Genomic DNA, 17,119 nt, shown 5'->3' with positions numbered 1-17,119 from the left:
ATATATATATATATACTGTGGAAACAAATTTTTGTTTTGGGCAGAGGTGGAAACAAAAAAAAAAGAAAATGTTAATTTAATAAGAAGAGATTGAATTGAACATACAAAAAGAACAGACCAACAAACAAACAAAAACACACCAATCAATCCTTTCTTCATCATCTTCTCCATTTCGTAATTCGTACACTTCACTCCCCCCAAGTCTCTCTCTCTCTGTCTTTCTACCACACACCACAAACCACTGTGAAGATTGAAGAAGCATCGATCTAGAGAGAGAGAGGGTTTTCCCGTAAATTGATGAAAAAAGCTTCAATCGAAGATGAAGAAATTGAAGAGCTATTACATGCAAGTTCGTCACCAGCAACAATCTCTAGACCGGAGATGGATTCTCCCATTAGCGATTGGATCCGTTTGTTCTCTCTTCCTCTTACTGCTAACCAACTTAGCTTCTTCTTCTAGTCAAACTCGTTTGATTCCTTTCTCAGTCTACGGGTTTAGATCCTCCTCCGTCTTCGTCGAATCCAAGATAAATCCAGTATCCGTTTCCGTCTCCGTCTCCGTCTCTCCTCCTCCGCCGCCGCGTCTCGCTTACCTGATTTCCGGCTCTTCCGGCGACGGTCAGATGCTTAAACGTACTTTGATGGCGCTTTACCATCCGAACAACCAGTACGTTGTTCATCTCGATCGGGAATCTTCGCCGGCGGAACGGTTGGATCTAAGTGGTTTCGTGGCGAATCAAACTCTGTTTCGGAGATTTTCAAATGTTCGGATGATTGTTAAGGCTAATTTCGTTACGTATCGTGGTCCGACTATGGTTGCTAATACGCTTCACGCTGCTGCGATTTTGCTTCGTGAAGGTGGTGATTGGGATTGGTTTATCAATCTCAGTGCTTCTGATTATCCTCTCGTCACTCAAGATGGTAAAACAATTTTTTTTTTAGCTTATTTTACAACACTCTCTAACTCTTTTGTTATCAACCTTATAGTTTCAAACTTGAATTCGATTTCCAGATCTTTTGCATACGTTTTCGTATCTGCCTCGGGATCTTAATTTCATCGATCATACGAGCAACATTGGCTGGAAAGAGTAAGTGTACTTATATAAGCTACGAACTAATTCTACATTTCGTTTTTGACAAGTTTTTTTTTGATGAGGAAAACAAAACTTGTAGGTCTCATCGAGCAAAGCCGATAATTATTGACCCTGGTTTGTATATGTCAAAGAAAGCAGATGTTTTCTGGGTTTCACAGAAGAGAAGTATGCCTACAGCTTTCAAACTCTTCACAGGTGTGTGATTCCATTTTTGGGTTTTGAACATTTTCGGAAATTGTCTAATTGTAGAATCCTTGTGGGGTGGGTCTTCCTTTTATCTTTGTGTAAACAATTGATGTGATACAACAGTGATAATAATGGTTTTTTTGATGTGGTTATATATATTATAGGATCTGCGTGGATGATGTTATCTAGACCATTTGTGGATTATTTCATATGGGGATGGGACAATCTTCCTCGGATTGTATTAATGTACTATGCGAACTTCCTCTCTTCACCAGAAGGCTACTTCCACACCGTGATCTGCAACGCTCGTGAGTTTACAAACACAACAGTAAACGGTGACCTGCATTTCATCTCATGGGACAATCCTCCGAAGCAACATCCTCACCATCTCACTCTCGATGATTTCCAGAGAATGGTGGACAGTAACGCTCCTTTCGCTAGAAAATTCCGTAGAGATGAGCCTGTGCTCGATAAGATTGATTCTCAACTCTTGTCGCGGAGTCACGGGATGGTCACTCCTGGTGGTTGGTGTATCGGTACGAGGGAAAACGGAAGCGATCCGTGTACGGAGATTGGTGATACTTCCGTTATTAAACCTGGTCTTGGAGCTAAACGTGTCGAGAAACTCATAACCTATTTGTTATCAACTGAGAATTTCAGACCACGGCAATGCAGGTAATATGGCAAATTAGACTTTTTTGTCATAGAAGATGGCTACGTGGTTTTTTTTCTTTACACAAATGGAGTGCGTGACGATGATGAATCAATACTTTGATTGTTGTATAGAGAGATTTTTGTAATTTCTTCTTTTGGGAAAGCGCCGAAATTTGCGTGAAGAAAAAAAATATAATTGAATTTGTTTTATATTACCGACTTAAATCAAAGTTGGACCTTTCCCTGCTTCTCANGGTTTGTATATGTCAAAGAAAGCAGATGTTTTCTGGGTTTCACAGAAGAGAAGTATGCCTACAGCTTTCAAACTCTTCACAGGTGTGTGATTCCATTTTTGGGTTTTGAACATTTTCGGAAATTGTCTAATTGTAGAATCCTTGTGGGGTGGGTCTTCCTTTTATCTTTGTGTAAACAATTGATGTGATACAACAGTGATAATAATGGTTTTTTTGATGTGGTTATATATATTATAGGATCTGCGTGGATGATGTTATCTAGACCATTTGTGGATTATTTCATATGGGGATGGGACAATCTTCCTCGGATTGTATTAATGTACTATGCGAACTTCCTCTCTTCACCAGAAGGCTACTTCCACACCGTGATCTGCAACGCTCGTGAGTTTACAAACACAACAGTAAACGGTGACCTGCATTTCATCTCATGGGACAATCCTCCGAAGCAACATCCTCACCATCTCACGCTCGATGATTTCCAGAGAATGGTGGACAGTAACGCTCCTTTCGCTAGAAAATTCCGTAGAGATGAGCCTGTGCTCGATAAGATTGATTCTCAACTCTTGTCGCGGAGTCACGGGATGGTCACTCCTGGTGGTTGGTGTATCGGTACGAGGGAAAACGGAAGCGATCCGTGTACGGAGATTGGTGATACTTCCGTTATTAAACCTGGTCTTGGAGCTAAACGGGTCGAGAAACTCATAACCTATTTGTTATCAACTGAGAATTTCAGACCACGGCAATGCAGGTAATGGCAAATTAGATTTTTTGTCATAGAAATGTCTACGTGGTTTTTTTATCTTTCTTTATAACACAAATGGAGTGCGTGACATGATGAATCAACAATACTTTGATTGATGTATAGAGAGATTTTTGTAATTTCTTCTTTTGGGAAAGCGCCGAAATTTGCGTGAAGAAAAATTTATAATTGAATTTGTTTTATATTACCGACTTAAATCAAGTTGGACCTTCCCTGCTTCTCATACCCTACTTTACAGGTTTGTCACATATTTAGTCATGTCCTTTGTTATTATTTGTCATGATAAAGTAACCAGACTAAAAACATAGGTGTTTCATTGATATTATTGCTATTTAATTGATTTGCTACATGATTCACTAACTCACATTGATATTGTTGTTAAAAATTTATAGATACAACCATGTGACTAAGGGCAAAAAGTACATGAGGGTCTATTGATGGTCACTACTCATTCCATGTGACTGACTAGAGGCGAATAGCAAATATTATTTGGTTTCAACTTGACTTTATCAAATGTTTTGGAAAATAGACTTATACCACTATTTCAGATTATATATTACTTCTGCTCTGTATAATTTTATTTCTCATATATTCTACATGGAAAAAGAAAAAAAATTATTCAAAAAGTGACATGTGAATTTTACACAAAAATAATCACTAAAGCAGAAGCCATAAGCTTATCAAATATATATAATAAAAATGTCACTAAATATAAACGACTACAATGGCATATTGTTGCAGTACATATTTGCTCATCAACTGATATACTGTAACAAAAAAAAAATAGGAACCCAAAACTTAAATTTTAAAACAAAGAAAAAAAGACAGAGAAATACTTAAATAAGGCCTAACTTCGGCCTTTATAAGCCCATTATAGTATTATTGTAGGCCCAAATAAGCTACGAAGAGATTGCACCATTTCTGGCCGCCTATATTTATATCTTCTTCACCATACACGTTGAGATTCTGCTCTACACACTCATATCCTCACATAGGTCACAACGCTTCATCGGATCTGCCTAGAATTTTCTTTTCTATGTAAGTGTTGCTTCTCGATTCTAATCTCATTTCAAAGATCTGACTTGATTTGTTTCCCTTTCCCTGTAATCTCTCTCTAATTACTAATCTTTTGTTTATCCCGGCAGCAATGAGTCGAAGTGGTGATTCAAGTGTGACTTCAAACGTGCAGTGAGTTCGCTTTTCAATTTTCATCGTAACTTTGTTGTTCTATTTCTCTTTCAAAGTCTTTTAAATTTATATGGGTTTCCCTTCAACTAGTTGGTTCTTGACAAAACAAACCGGGTTAGGTTAGGTTTCCTATAGTCTTGAATTGTGTTGTTCATCGTACGTGGGTTGTTTTGACGCGTAATGATGAATAATAAATTGATATCTTCTTTGTTTAAAGGGTATTTATAACGTTCTCAGAACATGCGACACTCTCTAAGTTCTTCTTTTGGCTCTTGTGGTTTTCTTGATGTGCATGTATAAGAACATGTTTTGGTCTTTGCATATGGATTTAAGTAAATTGTCTTGGTAACTAGAGCTTTTTTGCTACAGGCCTGTAAGAACAAGCACATTTGATGAAGCTATGTCATTCGTTCTGGAAGTGCGAGAGACGTTTCGTGATCAAAGGGACAAATTTGAAACCTTCCTTAACATATTGAAAGCGTTGGGACAAGGGTAAGATCTTAATTTTTATGATCTTTTTCTTCTTTTCTTTCTGTGATTGATGTGAATCTATTTTGTTTAGAATCAAAGATTTCTTCAAACTAATTAAACCTGGTGAGCTTTCTTGTAGATCAATGAGAGAGAACAGGCCTGATTATGCTACTTTGGTTGCTCGAGTGAAGCAGTTGTTTCATGGACACAATAACTTAATCATCGGATTTAACACCATTTTGCTACCTGAGCATCAAATATCTCTTGAGGATGAGAATGACAGTGAGGAAGAAAGCTCAGTTATATCCACCGCAAGAGACTATTGAAATTTCTGGTCATGCAAGGGCACATATGCATACATGCTTTTTCACAAATGGCGACACCAAAAATCTCTAAATTACTCTCTCTCTCTCTCTCTCTAACTCTCTCTCTCTATATATACTGTATATCTCTATATCTCTCTCTATTTCGTTCTTGATGGTTTTATCGAGTATGTTGTTGCTAATTAATAACCCATGAGGAAACTTTTGACTATATTTAAGTTTGATTTTTTCTCTATCTTCTTAAATTTCACTTAAATTTTCTCATAGATATGATTTTAATCAACATCCTTACAAATAGGAATACACCATTAATTATCTAACTGATCTGTATATAACTGAGTTAATTCAGTACCACATATTACTACTTCGGTTCAGGTGATATTATGTAGGTGATAAAATATGTTGATCAATATTAAATATTACTTCTGCTCTGAATAATTTTATTGTTAAAGATTGAAATCTGAAGAACATGTGAAAAATATTCAAAAAGTCATCATAGCAGAAGCAACAACTTATCAGATAAATATACAGTAAAAGTGTCACAAAATATATAAACGAATATGTAATTCAAATGGCATATATGTTTGAAGTATATATTTTTGCTCATAAACTGATACCGTAAAAAAAAAGAAGTCCAGAATTTAAAAATCAAAAACAAAGCAACAAAACCAGATGAATACCTAAATAAAGCCTAAAAAGAATACCAAAGCGTTTCCCTAGCGATTTTTTCTAGGGATCTCTTGTTATTTTTCTTTTAATATATATTATTGTTCGTCATGCATGCGTTGTGTTTCTGTGATTATGCTCTATTCTCATCGCAAAGTCGCAACGTTTCATGGACTCTGCCTAGCTATATTTATATTGAGTATGTACGTGTAACTGACTGTGATATGGAGGTGTTTCTCTCGATATGCTCTCACTTCGCCGGCGGAACGGTTGGATCTAATTAAGTGGTTTTGTTGCGAATCAAACTCTTGATTTCAAAATGTTCGGATGATTGTTAAGGCTAATTTCGTTACTTATCGTGGTCCGACTATGGTTGCTAATATATAAACGACTACAATGGTCAATGGCGGCATATTGTTGCAGTACATTATTTGCTCAAAGCTCACCATCTGATACTGTAAAAAAGAAAAAAACCCAAAACTTAAAAATTTAAAACAAAGAAAAAGACAGATGAATACTTAATTAAGGCCTAAACTTGGGCCTATTAGTATTTTTATAGGCCCAAGTAAGCTACGAAGAGATGGCACTATTTTTGGCCGCCTTTATTTATATCTTCTTTGCCATACACGTTGAGATTCTGCTGTACACTCATAGCCTCACATAGGTCACAACACTTCATCGGATCTGCCTACAATTTTCTTGTGTATGTAAAGTGTTTCTTCTCGATTCTGTTCTCATTTCAAAGATCTGACTTGATTTGTTTCATTCCCTTTCCCTGTAATCTCTCTCTAGTTATTAATCTTTTCTTTATCCGGGCAGCAATAATGAATCGGACTGGTGATTCAAGTGTGGCTTCAAACTTACAGTGAGTTCGCTTTTCAATTTTCATCGTAACTTTGTTGTTCTATTTCTCTTTCAAGTCTTTTAAGTTTATATGGGTTTCCCTTCAACTAGTTGGTTCTTGACAAAACAACGGGGTTAGGTTAGGTTTCCTATAGTCTTGAATTGTGTTGTTGATGGTGGGTTGTGTATTGTAATTGACGCGAAATGATGAATAATAATTTGATGTCTACTTTGTTTTAAGAGTATTTATAACGTTCTCAGACCATGCGTGCGACACTCTCTGAGTTCTTCTTTTGGTTCTTGTGGTTTTCTTGATGTGCATGTATCGGAACATGTTGGTCTTTGGGTTATATGGGTTTAACTAAGTTGTCTTAACTAGAGCTTGTTTGCTACAGGCCTGTAAGAACAAGAACATTAAGTGAAGCTTTGTCATTCATTCTGGAAGTGCGAGAGACGTTTCGTGATCAAAGTAACAGATATTCAACCTTCATTAACATATTGAACGAGTGGCAAGAACAGTAAGATCTTGATTTTTATTATCTTTTTTTTTTCCTGTAATTGATTTCAATGCATTTTGTTAAGGATCAAAGATTTCAAACCATTTAAACCTGGTGAGCTTTCTTACAGAAAGAGAGAGAACAGGGATGATTTTCTTGCTATGGTTGCTCGAGTGAAGGAGGTGTTCAATGGACACAAAAACTTAATCATCGGACTTAACGGATTTTTGCTACCTGAGCATCAAATATCTCTTGAGGATGAGGATGACAGTGAGGAAGAATGCTCAGTTATGTCCACCGCAAGAGACTATTGAAATTTCTGGTCATGAAGGGCACAAGCATACATGCTTTTGCACAAATTGCGACATTCATAATCTTAAAATTAGTCTCTCTCTATTCAGTTCTTGATGGTTTTATTGAGTATGTTGCTTTGTAATCCATGAGGAAACTTTTGACTGTACTAAAGTTTTTTTTTTCCTATCTTCTTAACGTTTACTTAAATTTTCTCATAGATATGATTTTAATCAACATCCTTACAAATAGGAATAGATCATTAATTATCTAACTGATCCTTACATATATAACTGAGTTGATAAAGTACATATCACTACTTCGGCTCAGGTGATATTATTTAGGTGATAAAATATATTGATCAAGATTAAATATTACTTTTCCGCTATGAGTATTTTTATTGTTAAAGATTGTATATGAAAAAAATATATGAAGAACATATGTGAAAATAATTCAAAAGACAAAAGTCATCATATAGCTAAAGCAACAACTTGTCAAATAAAAATGTCACTCGTTAATGGAGAACAGTCAAATGCATCTTTAAGAAATCTCTTGCAAGATATTCAAATGTGGGCATCAAGACTTAGTCAAGTTTCTTTTACATTTACAAAAAGGGAATGCAATACGGTAGCACATGCTTTAGCAAAGTATACTTTGGTTGTGTTAATAACTTGTATTATGCTAATTATACTGTAATGAAGCCTTTTTGACTTCTTGAAGCTCTCTGTAAGGACCCTTTCTAATCAATATATTTAACATTTGAGGAAAAAAAAATGTCACAAAATATATATACGAATATAAGATTTCAGGCACACTGTTGCAGTATATTTGCTCATCAACTGATACTTAAAAAAAAAATTAAAGAAATTAACTAGATGGTGAACTGATACTTAGTGCATTAAGATCAAAGGTAAGTCCTTAATAAAGCCTAAACTCTGACTTTAAAAGCTCATTAATTACAGTGTTGGAAAAAAACTCATTAATTACAATATCTGTTTTAGAAATCGCTATGCGCTAGTCGGGTGGTCGGGGTGGGCCTAGCGCCTAGCGAGAAAATAGGGGATTAAACGGAGATTAATCGGGAACTAGTTCTATGGTTATTTTATTAAAATAATAATAAAATACAAATATTTAGTATTAAATATATGAATAATTCTGTTTATGTTTAAAAAAATATCAAATAAAATATAAATCATATGTATTATATGATAATTCAAAACAATTTGTAAATGAAATAAAAGAAAGATAATAGGATAGTCATTATTTTAAATCTTAACAAAATCTTCCAAATATAATTATTAAAAATAATCATATTGTATAATTGGATATAAGATCTTAGTTTTGAAATTCTTATTGGTTTATAATTTTTTTATAAACTAATATTTATTTCAAAAAATTTATCACTCTAATATTTAAATTACATATTTGATTTTACTGAAATATTAAACATTTGCTTTTAAGATCAATGGTATGCTAATAATTTTTTACACTTCATTAATATAATAGGATTTTATATTTGTATTTCTCAATTAATATTAATAATAGTAGGATTATTGCATGCCCGAAAAGAAGTTAGGAAGAGACGATATCTTTTGGCGCCTTTATTTATATGCGTTGTGTTGTGTGATTATGCTCTATTCTCATGGCAAAGTCGCAACGCTTCGTGGACTCTCTGCCTAGATTTATCTTGAGTATGTACGTATAGCCGACTGTCATATGGAAGTGTTTCTTCTCGATATGCTCTCATTTCTAAAAACTGTTTCATCTGTTTAATTCATGCCCTTTTTGTAATCTCTAACTGTTGATCTTTTGTTTTATTTCGGCAGCAAGTGAGGCGGGCTGGTGATAAAATGGACGCTTCAAACGAAAGGTGAGTTTCCTTTTCAATGTTCATCGGGACTTTTTTTTTGTTCTATTTCGTTCTTGACATAAGTATGGGTTAGTTTCCTAGTCTTGAAGTATGGTGGTGTCTCTGACTTCTTATTTTGTCTTGTGAATTATGGTTTTCCTTGATTTGCATGTGTGTAGGAACATGTTAAAGTCTGTATTTATTGGTTATATGGATTTGATGATATTGGCTTTTTTTAACTATAGAGCTCGATTGGTGCAGGCGTAGGCAAGAGAATAGGAATAATGCTGCAACATTCCTTGCGGAAGTGAAAGATACGTTTCACTACCGAAGGGACAAATATGTTAGGTTCCTTAGCATTATGAAAGAGTTAAGGAACGTAAGGTAAGACACTACGAAAAAACAGACATATTGTATCACTTAAATAGTATCACAAAACTAAGTGATATTATTTTAAATTACTTTTTAATAATTGATACAAAAATTATAATTTTACATCAGTTACAATAATCGATATTATTATTGAATCATTTCGTTATGATTAATGCAAATATAAATCATTTACATCACTTTCAGAATACTGACACAAAATATATAAATTTACTTCACTTAATGATTGATGTAATTATTAATTTATACTAACATCACTTAGAAAAATGATCCAAAATTTACATCATTTTAAAAATGATGCTAGTAAAATTATATGTCAAATTATTATATTAACTGAACTAAAAGAAATAAAAAAAGAATAATATGTTACTCTTTAATCTACTAAAACTAAAATTCAAATTAACAACACACAAAATAAAAACAATTAAAAAAAAACAGAATAGCCGATTAGAGTTGTTATCCCACATCGGCTATATCAAAAAAAAGTTCTCAATATTGCTCCTATATAATCTCTCACTTAGTCGTACATTCTAATGGGATAACAACTATTTGTGTGGATCCCATAAATACAATATAAATAATATAGCTAAATTATAAAATGAATATATAAACAAATATGATTTTTATATACATAATTAAATATTATATTAAAGGAAAAAAATATTTTCATATAATTTATTATAATATTGATTTCAACATCAATTTTCTGAAATGATATAAATATTTAACATTAATTATGATAAATGATGCAAATATTTTATATCAATTTAGTAAAAATGATGTAAGACTTGCAACAATTTTTAGAAGTGATGTAAATGAACATCAATTCTAATAATTGAAGCAAATATTTATTTCAATTGATGCAAATTATTTGCATCAACAAAATATAAATCATTCATTAAAACTGATGCAAAAATAGAAAATAAATGATGTAATACCACACTTTTTTTGTAGTGAGATCTTGATTTATATCATATATATATAGCTTTTGTTCTTGTTTTAAATTTGAAATCGTTAATGTATTTTGTTTAACATCAAAGATTTTTAAAAACTAAGTAATTATTAAGCCTGATGAGGTTGCTAATAGAAAGAAACGTTCTACCTCTTGATTAACAGGAATGATCATTCTAATGTGGAGTCTGTGGTTGCTCGAGCGAAGGAGTTGTTTAGCGGACATAACAACTTAATAATCGAATTTAACGCCTTTTTGCCACCTGATTATAAAATAACTATTGATGACGATGAGGAAGAAGACTCATGTATTTCCACCGCAAGAGATTATTGAGATTTCTTGTCATGCATCGCATACATGCTTTTACAAATATGGTGACACCAAAATATCCTAATTAGTCTCCCTCTCTCTCTCTCTCTCTCTCTCTGTTACTATTCAGTTCTTGATGGTTTTATCAAGTATGTTGCTTTGTAATCCATGAAGAAACGTTTGATTACAATGAAGTTTGACATTTTATACCTTAACGTACACTTAAAATCTATTATGAATTTAATTACTTGAATAAACCTCGTTAGATATATAGTAAAAGCATAGATATTAAATTTAGGTGACATATATAATATAACTATTTTTATTAAGATGTATGATTTATTTAGGGTGATAGTGTTACTTAAATTTGATTCTTAATGATTGGCTGTCAGTAAGTACAATTTTTTTTTTTTTTTTTCATACTTAGTCACAGAGCCAAAATTAAATTTGATCCTTTTTTGATTGCGTTCTGATTTTGCTCTGTTTGTCTTCTCGAGTCGGCTTAGAATATTCAGTGATCGGAGTGTTTCTTTCTTCTTGATTCAGCTCTCACTTCAAAGATCCGAGTTATTTGTTTAGTATATCTTCCTCTCTATTCTCTCTGAATTAAAGTTAATAAGATGATCATCTATCCTATATTATTAAAGGAACCGTTTCTAGAATCAAAAGGACACAATTTAAGGTTATGAAAGACTGAAAGGGCATGTACGGAGGTAAGAAGATCTTTGGCTTGCGGCTTTGTGAATTTTTTTAAGATTTGGATAGGTTGAGAATTGAGATCATCTTGTTGCTTGGATAAAAGAAACTTACTAATTTTAAGCCCATACAATGATCTGACGTTTTAAGATCGGGGGAGTCCAGTTTCTGGCCCAACAAACTATCTTTCTTTGCAAAATTGAATGTGGCTTATTTTGTAACTCTATTGATTTATTTATTTTTGGGTTTAGGTGCTTATTGCTCGAATGGTACTGAGGCCTGAGGGGTTACAGCTTGTTTTGGCGCAGAAATGTACAAGTTTCAATACCTGAAAACGTTTGTCACCGAAAGAGAGAGCATTGCTTTGCTTACTTAAAGGTTCTGACAGACTACAAAGCAGAAAAGTAAGGTACTTTTTTTTTGTTTTGTTTTCTATCAGATTAAAAGTTCTTAGCCCGAAGGGATCTAGAAATATGTTAATGTTCTCGCACGAGTGAAGGAGCTGTTTAAGGGACACAGGATTTTAAACGAATGGATTGGTGATTTTTTTTTTTTTTTTAATCTTTTTGGCTCCAAAGTTACTTGAGCTCAGAATTATTAATATTCTCTATAACCAATATCGTCAAATTTAGTCTCAATTCAACATCAATTCAAGTTCAAACTTTTCTAACATTCTTTTGCCTCTTTATCCATGAATTCATTCTCCTTTGGTAAAGAATTAATTACAATTCTCAACAGATAATGTCAATCACTGGTCTAATAATTTAGGAGACAAATAATTTTTTTTACTTCTGCTCAGGAATATGAATGTTTATTCTCATAGATTAAAAAAATAATCTCTGAAGTCTGACATGTGAATTTTATTCAAAAGATCATCATAGCAGAAGTAAGTTTTTCAAAACAAAGTAAATCAATTAATCAGCTTAGATAAAAAAAAAAAACTATATACAGTTTGGCTCTCATTAAAGTATAATTTATCTTTCATACTGCCAATTAGAATAGCGTATACTGCCAATTAGGCAAAAGTAATCACAGAGCCCCCAAGAGAAAAAACCAAAACCAAAACTCAAGATTTGATTGACAAAAAAAAACCAAAACAATAGAGAGATCAGAGGTGGTTAAAAAGTCTCGTTCACGGTTAATCTGAAACACGGACCAATATGTTATTCATCACTTCTCTCTTATATCTACATATCTCTAATCCTAATAATAATAGATCAAAAACGAAATCTAATATATATAGCTCATAAGATAAAAGAGAAACAAACAAACAAAAAAAAGATCGATCATCAGAGACTTAAATACTAAGAATCATATAGATTATATCTCCTTCATATTGTTGCAGTATTTGCTCATCACCTGATCTCACCCACTACGAAACCAAGAAAACAAAAAACACGAAATCTAAGAACTAATAAAAACACAGAAGGGAGAAAAAAAGATGTATGAACAAGAGAGCTTAGATCGACGATGATGTCTGTAGCTGTAATGTTATCTCTCCTCTTTATATATGTATATGTCTTTGGTTCGCTGAAAGAAAAACCCTAATTACCTAAACGAATATTGTTAATGGGCCTTTTTACTAAACCCATTATAATATTTAAGGCCCAAACAAGAAAAAGAAAAACACATAATATTTTTTTTGGGGTTCGGCTGATTGATTTACAAAAACAACTGAAGAAGAAAGAGGAGAAGGTGCCGGGGGAGGCTAATTCATTCCGTCGTTGTTTCTTCTTCTTCTTCTTCTTCTTCCTTATTCGAAAAATTCTCTTTCTTTTCTCAGTCGTAGCAGCAAAAAAAAAAAAAAAAGAAACTTTCTCTCTTCATTACTTCTGATTTTAACTCTGTTGTCATCGGAATTCTTCTTCGGGGGTTTTGTCACAATCTGGGAATTTTAAAGTTTCGCCGGAATATGATCGGAACTGTTTCTTCTTGATTCTGCTTTTATTTGAGAGAGATCTGAGTGATTCATTGAGTCGTATCTCTGGGAAATCTGGAGCGCGACTAAGTAAGTTTCATTAACTTCATCTGAATTGGAGTTTCTAATTGGGGATTTATGGGTTTACCTTCTCGGTTTTTTTATTAACCTGAGACTTTTGGAAGTTTCTTTTGTACCTAATTGAGATTTTGCGTGTTTTTTTTTTGTCTTCGTGTGTTTCTTCACTCTCAGGAAGCAATGAAGCGGATTAGGGATGATCCGTACGCAACCGGGTCTCAATTCAAACGTCCTTTGGGCTCTTCTCGTGGCGAATCGTGAGTTCCTTTTTTTTTTTCAGAGACTTTGAAATTCAAGTCGACACATTATGTTTTTACTTCCCTTCAAAAAAAAAAAAAAGTCTTTGAATAGGTGAAAGTGGTCAAGTTTACTAATCTTGATTTGCGAGGTTTGTGAACTTTCTCATTGCTTGGTGTAAGAAGCTTAATTTTTTCATCCCATGCAATTTTCTGACATTTAGATCAGGGGAGTCTAGTTTTGGTTCAAGACTCATATTATTGTCTTTTACTGATTTCTGGGTTCTTTGAATGAAATGTACCAAGTGATTTAGAGCTTGTTTTGGCGCAGGTATGGGCAATCTCCAGTACCTGGAAACGGTGGAACTGGAGGAGATAGCATTGCTGACGGCGGAGTAAACAATCAGAAATTGACAACCGATGATGCTTTAGCCTACTTAAAGGAAGTTAAGGAGATGTTTCAAGATCAAAGGGACAAATATGATATGTTCCTTGAGGTTATGAAAGACTTTAAGGCACAAAGGTTTGATCTTTCTTTCCTATTAAGATTGATTTTTTTTGCCTGATGCGTCTGGAATCATTCTTCATCTTGCATTTTACAGGACCGATACATCTGGTGTGATTGCACGAGTCAAGGAGTTGTTTAAGGGGCATAACAATTTGATTTTTGGGTTTAATACGTTTTTGCCCAAGGGGTTTGAAATAACACTTGATGAAGAAGAAGAAGAAGAGGCTCCACCAAGGAAAACTGTTGAATTTGAAGAAGCCATAAGTTTTGTAAATAAAATTAAGGTCAAAGGAGATTTTTTTTCGTATGTTGTTTATCATTTAAAGTGCCCTTACTCCTAGTGTCTCATTGTATCTGTCTCTTTCTCGTCACTGCAGAAACGGTTCCAGCACGATGAACTTGTGTATAGGTCTTTCCTGGACATCTTAAATATGTATCGGAAGGATAATAAGGACATCACTGAGGTTTACAATGAGGTAATGTCACACTGAAGTGACTATATCTCTCCTATTTTGTCACATTAAAATTTCTCTATGTATTACAAGCTCTAATATCTGTTTGTTAGGTTTCTACTCTTTTTGAGGACCACTCGGATTTGCTTGAAGAGTTTACTAGGTTTTTGCCAGACTCATTGGCCCCTCATACAGCAGCCCAGTTACTCCGCAGTCAGGCCCAACGGTATGATGACCGAAGATCTGGCCCTCCTCTTGTGCCTAGAATGTTTATGGAGAAGGTATGGTATTGGTTACATTTTTTCCTGGTTCTGTTATTGTTTTCATGTCTCTCTTTTCTGTGCTGATACGTTTTCCATCATCAGGATCGTCGACGAGAAAGGGTTGTTGCTTCTTGGGGTGACCGTGATCATAGTGTTGACCGTTCTGACCTTAATGATGATAAAGCAACGGTTAAAATGCACAGAGATCAGAGGAAACGTATTGATAAGGATAATAGAGAAAGGAGAAGCCGTGATTTCGAAGATGGAGAAGCAGAGCAAGATAACTTGCAACATTTTTCAGAGAAAAGGAAGTCATCTCGAAAAGCTGAGGGTTTTGAAGCTTATTCTGGTCCTGCTTCGAATTCTGAGAAAAACAATCTAAAAAGTAAGCGACTTTTAGTTATATGTAGAACCAACAACTTTTCTGTTATTAAGGCTCCAAAATTTCAGTGCTCTATAGAGGAAAGTAATGACATGCACATGCTAAAACATCTCTAAACTATCAGTCTATCATCATGTCCAATATATAAGTTGATGGATTGAGTTAAATTATGTGAATAGTATAAAATGTTGATTTTCTAGTCAACAGGTATGTTCTGGTGCATCTGGTCTTTTCTTTTCTTTTTTTCTGATACTTACAATATGATTTGTTTTGTACGTACTTTCATTGTGTTAGGCATGTGCAACCAAGCATTTGTGTTTTGTGAGAAAGTCAAGGAGAGATTATGCAGTCAAGATGATTACCAGTCATTCTTGAGGTGTCTCAACATATTTAGCAAGGGAATTATCCAAAAGAAAGATCTGCAGAATTTGGTAGGTCTACAAATAGCTTTGGTGTTGGCGTAGATTTTCTCTTAACTCCACTCTCTTTCATTTTTTTAGATTTCAGGTCTACTTGGAAAATTCCCTGATCTCATGGATGAGTTCAATCAGTTCTTCGAACGTTGTGAGAGTATTGGTATTTATGATTGCCTACTGTCTTTTTACTAACTAGGTTATCTAGCTGTTTCTGATCATCATCCTTTTTGCAGATGGTTTCCAGCACCTCGCTGGCGTTATGAGCAAAAGTATGCTACTGTGTCTTGCCTTCTTGTCTATATGTATGCATATCTCTTATACGTTATAGGGGAATATTACTTACTCTGCTTGTTACACTTGCTGCAGAATCACTTAGCAGTGAGGAACAAGTATCTAGGTCAATGAAGGGGGAGGAAAAAGAAAGAGAACAAAAACGCGACCTTGAGGCTGCTAAGGAAAAGGAGCGATCCAAGGACAAGTACATGGGGAAATCTATTCAAGAGCTTGATCTCTCTGATTGTGAGCGTTGCACTCCTAGCTACCGGCTCCTCCCTCCAGATGTAATAAGATTATCAGAGTTCTATATTGCATCTGTGGCATTTGAAATGTACTTACTATTATACCTCATTTGCAGTATCCGACACCGTCGGTGCGCCACAGACAAAAATCAGGAGCTGCTGTGTTAAATGATCACTGGGTTTCTGTCACTTCAGGAAGTGAAGACTACTCTTTTAAACACATGCGCAGAAACCAGTATGAAGAAAGTTTGTTTAGATGTGAAGATGATAGGTATGTTTACAAGAAGTAGCACTCTTAGGATAGCTTTGTAGTCTTAAGTAATTTGTATGTTATAATTGTTGTTTACTTGTTTTCTGATACAGATTTGAGTTAGATATGTTGTTGGAATCTGTGGGATCTGCTGCCAAAAGTACAGAAGAATTGTTGAATATCATCATTGAGAAGAAAATAAGTTTCGAGGGCTCCTTCCGGATTGAAGACCATTTAACAGGTCTGTAGGCGTTTATATCTCTGGGACTTATTTTAGTAATTATAGTTCTCTCCTTTCCATCTCTCTTCCCTTATCTTTGAGCCCTCATCTCGTTGTCTTACACTTGCCATTTTTTTATTGACTTACTACAGCCCTAAATTTAAGGTGCATAGAGAGGCTTTATGGTGACCATGGTCTTGACGTGACAGACATGATACGTAAGAATCCAGCCTCTGCTCTTCCTGTAATTCTAACTCGATTGAAGCAGAAACAAGATGAATGGACAAAATGCCGGGAAGGTTTTAATGTGGTCTGGGCGGATGTGTATGCGAAAAACCATTACAAATCACTTGATCACCGGAGCTTCTATTTTAAGCAGCAAGATTCCAAGAATTTGAGTGCAAAAGGCAAGTAAACTCTTGGAACGTGTTCAGTGTATATAAGTAACCAATACGA

General features: G+C 34.4%; 4 protein-coding genes across 4 annotated transcripts in view; all 4 read left to right on the top strand.

Annotated features, from left to right (window-relative positions):
- Positions 1–2,178, top strand: part of LOC104735522 (beta-glucuronosyltransferase GlcAT14B) — a 2,988-nt gene extending 810 nt beyond the window's left edge. The window contains exons 2-5 of the mRNA XM_010455333.2: positions 505–920; positions 1,012–1,087; positions 1,173–1,288; positions 1,444–2,178. Coding sequence (XP_010453635.1) covers positions 505–920; positions 1,012–1,087; positions 1,173–1,288; positions 1,444–1,958 — 1,123 coding nt within the window. The 3' untranslated portion in view covers positions 1,959–2,178. The remainder of the gene's footprint in view (positions 1–504; positions 921–1,011; positions 1,088–1,172; positions 1,289–1,443) is intronic.
- LOC104735523 (beta-glucuronosyltransferase GlcAT14B-like) lies at positions 2,194–3,499 on the top strand. Its single transcript, XM_010455334.2, has 3 exons — positions 2,194–2,269; positions 2,425–2,935; positions 3,340–3,499. Exons 1-3 carry the CDS (start codon positions 2,197–2,199, stop codon positions 3,383–3,385), a joined length of 630 nt encoding a protein of 209 aa, XP_010453636.1. The 5' UTR covers positions 2,194–2,196; the 3' UTR covers positions 3,386–3,499.
- LOC104735521 (paired amphipathic helix protein Sin3-like 1) lies at positions 3,924–5,118 on the top strand. Its single transcript, XM_010455331.2, has 4 exons — positions 3,924–3,985; positions 4,093–4,135; positions 4,505–4,627; positions 4,746–5,118. The coding sequence occupies exons 2-4, from the start codon at positions 4,095–4,097 to the stop codon at positions 4,930–4,932; spliced, it is 351 nt and encodes a 116-aa protein (XP_010453633.1). The 5' UTR covers positions 3,924–3,985; positions 4,093–4,094; the 3' UTR covers positions 4,933–5,118.
- LOC104735520 (paired amphipathic helix protein Sin3-like 2) overlaps positions 13,083–17,119 on the top strand; it is an 8,285-nt gene continuing 4,248 nt past the window's right edge. The window contains exons 1-14 of the mRNA XM_010455330.1: positions 13,083–13,430; positions 13,593–13,675; positions 13,986–14,177; positions 14,257–14,446; positions 14,540–14,638; positions 14,728–14,895; positions 14,980–15,262; positions 15,554–15,690; positions 15,760–15,835; positions 15,909–15,944; positions 16,042–16,235; positions 16,310–16,464; positions 16,557–16,684; positions 16,816–17,070. Of these exons, the coding sequence (XP_010453632.1) occupies positions 13,599–13,675; positions 13,986–14,177; positions 14,257–14,446; positions 14,540–14,638; positions 14,728–14,895; positions 14,980–15,262; positions 15,554–15,690; positions 15,760–15,835; positions 15,909–15,944; positions 16,042–16,235; positions 16,310–16,464; positions 16,557–16,684; positions 16,816–17,070 (1,990 nt within the window). The 5' untranslated portion in view covers positions 13,083–13,430; positions 13,593–13,598. The remainder of the gene's footprint in view (positions 13,431–13,592; positions 13,676–13,985; positions 14,178–14,256; positions 14,447–14,539; positions 14,639–14,727; positions 14,896–14,979; positions 15,263–15,553; positions 15,691–15,759; positions 15,836–15,908; positions 15,945–16,041; positions 16,236–16,309; positions 16,465–16,556; positions 16,685–16,815; positions 17,071–17,119) is intronic.

The sequence above is a fragment of the Camelina sativa genome, chromosome 13 (assembly GCF_000633955.1).
Source record: "Camelina sativa cultivar DH55 chromosome 13, Cs, whole genome shotgun sequence".
Lineage (NCBI taxonomy): Eukaryota > Viridiplantae > Streptophyta > Magnoliopsida > Brassicales > Brassicaceae > Camelina > Camelina sativa.
Note: the sequence above shows the minus strand (reverse complement) of the source record. Positions and strands in the feature narration are given on the sequence as shown.

Bases quoted from the DNA above. Each gene is read 5' to 3' on its own strand.
- LOC104735523 (XM_010455334.2), top strand. From the start codon at position 2,197: ATGTCAAAGAAAGCAGATGTTTTCTGGGTTTCACAGAAGAGAAGTATG. The intron at 2,270-2,424 runs GTGTGTGATTCC...TATATATTATAG, and splicing joins AGCTTTCAAACTCTTCACAG to GATCTGCGTGGATGATGTTA. The intron at 2,936-3,339 runs GTAATGGCAAAT...AAAAATTTATAG, and splicing joins TTCAGACCACGGCAATGCAG to ATACAACCATGTGACTAAGG.
- LOC104735521 (XM_010455331.2), top strand. From the start codon at position 4,095: ATGAGTCGAAGTGGTGATTCAAGTGTGACTTCAAACGTGCA. The intron at 4,136-4,504 runs GTGAGTTCGCTT...TTTTTGCTACAG, and splicing joins AGTGTGACTTCAAACGTGCA to GCCTGTAAGAACAAGCACAT. The intron at 4,628-4,745 runs GTAAGATCTTAA...GCTTTCTTGTAG, and splicing joins TTGAAAGCGTTGGGACAAGG to ATCAATGAGAGAGAACAGGC.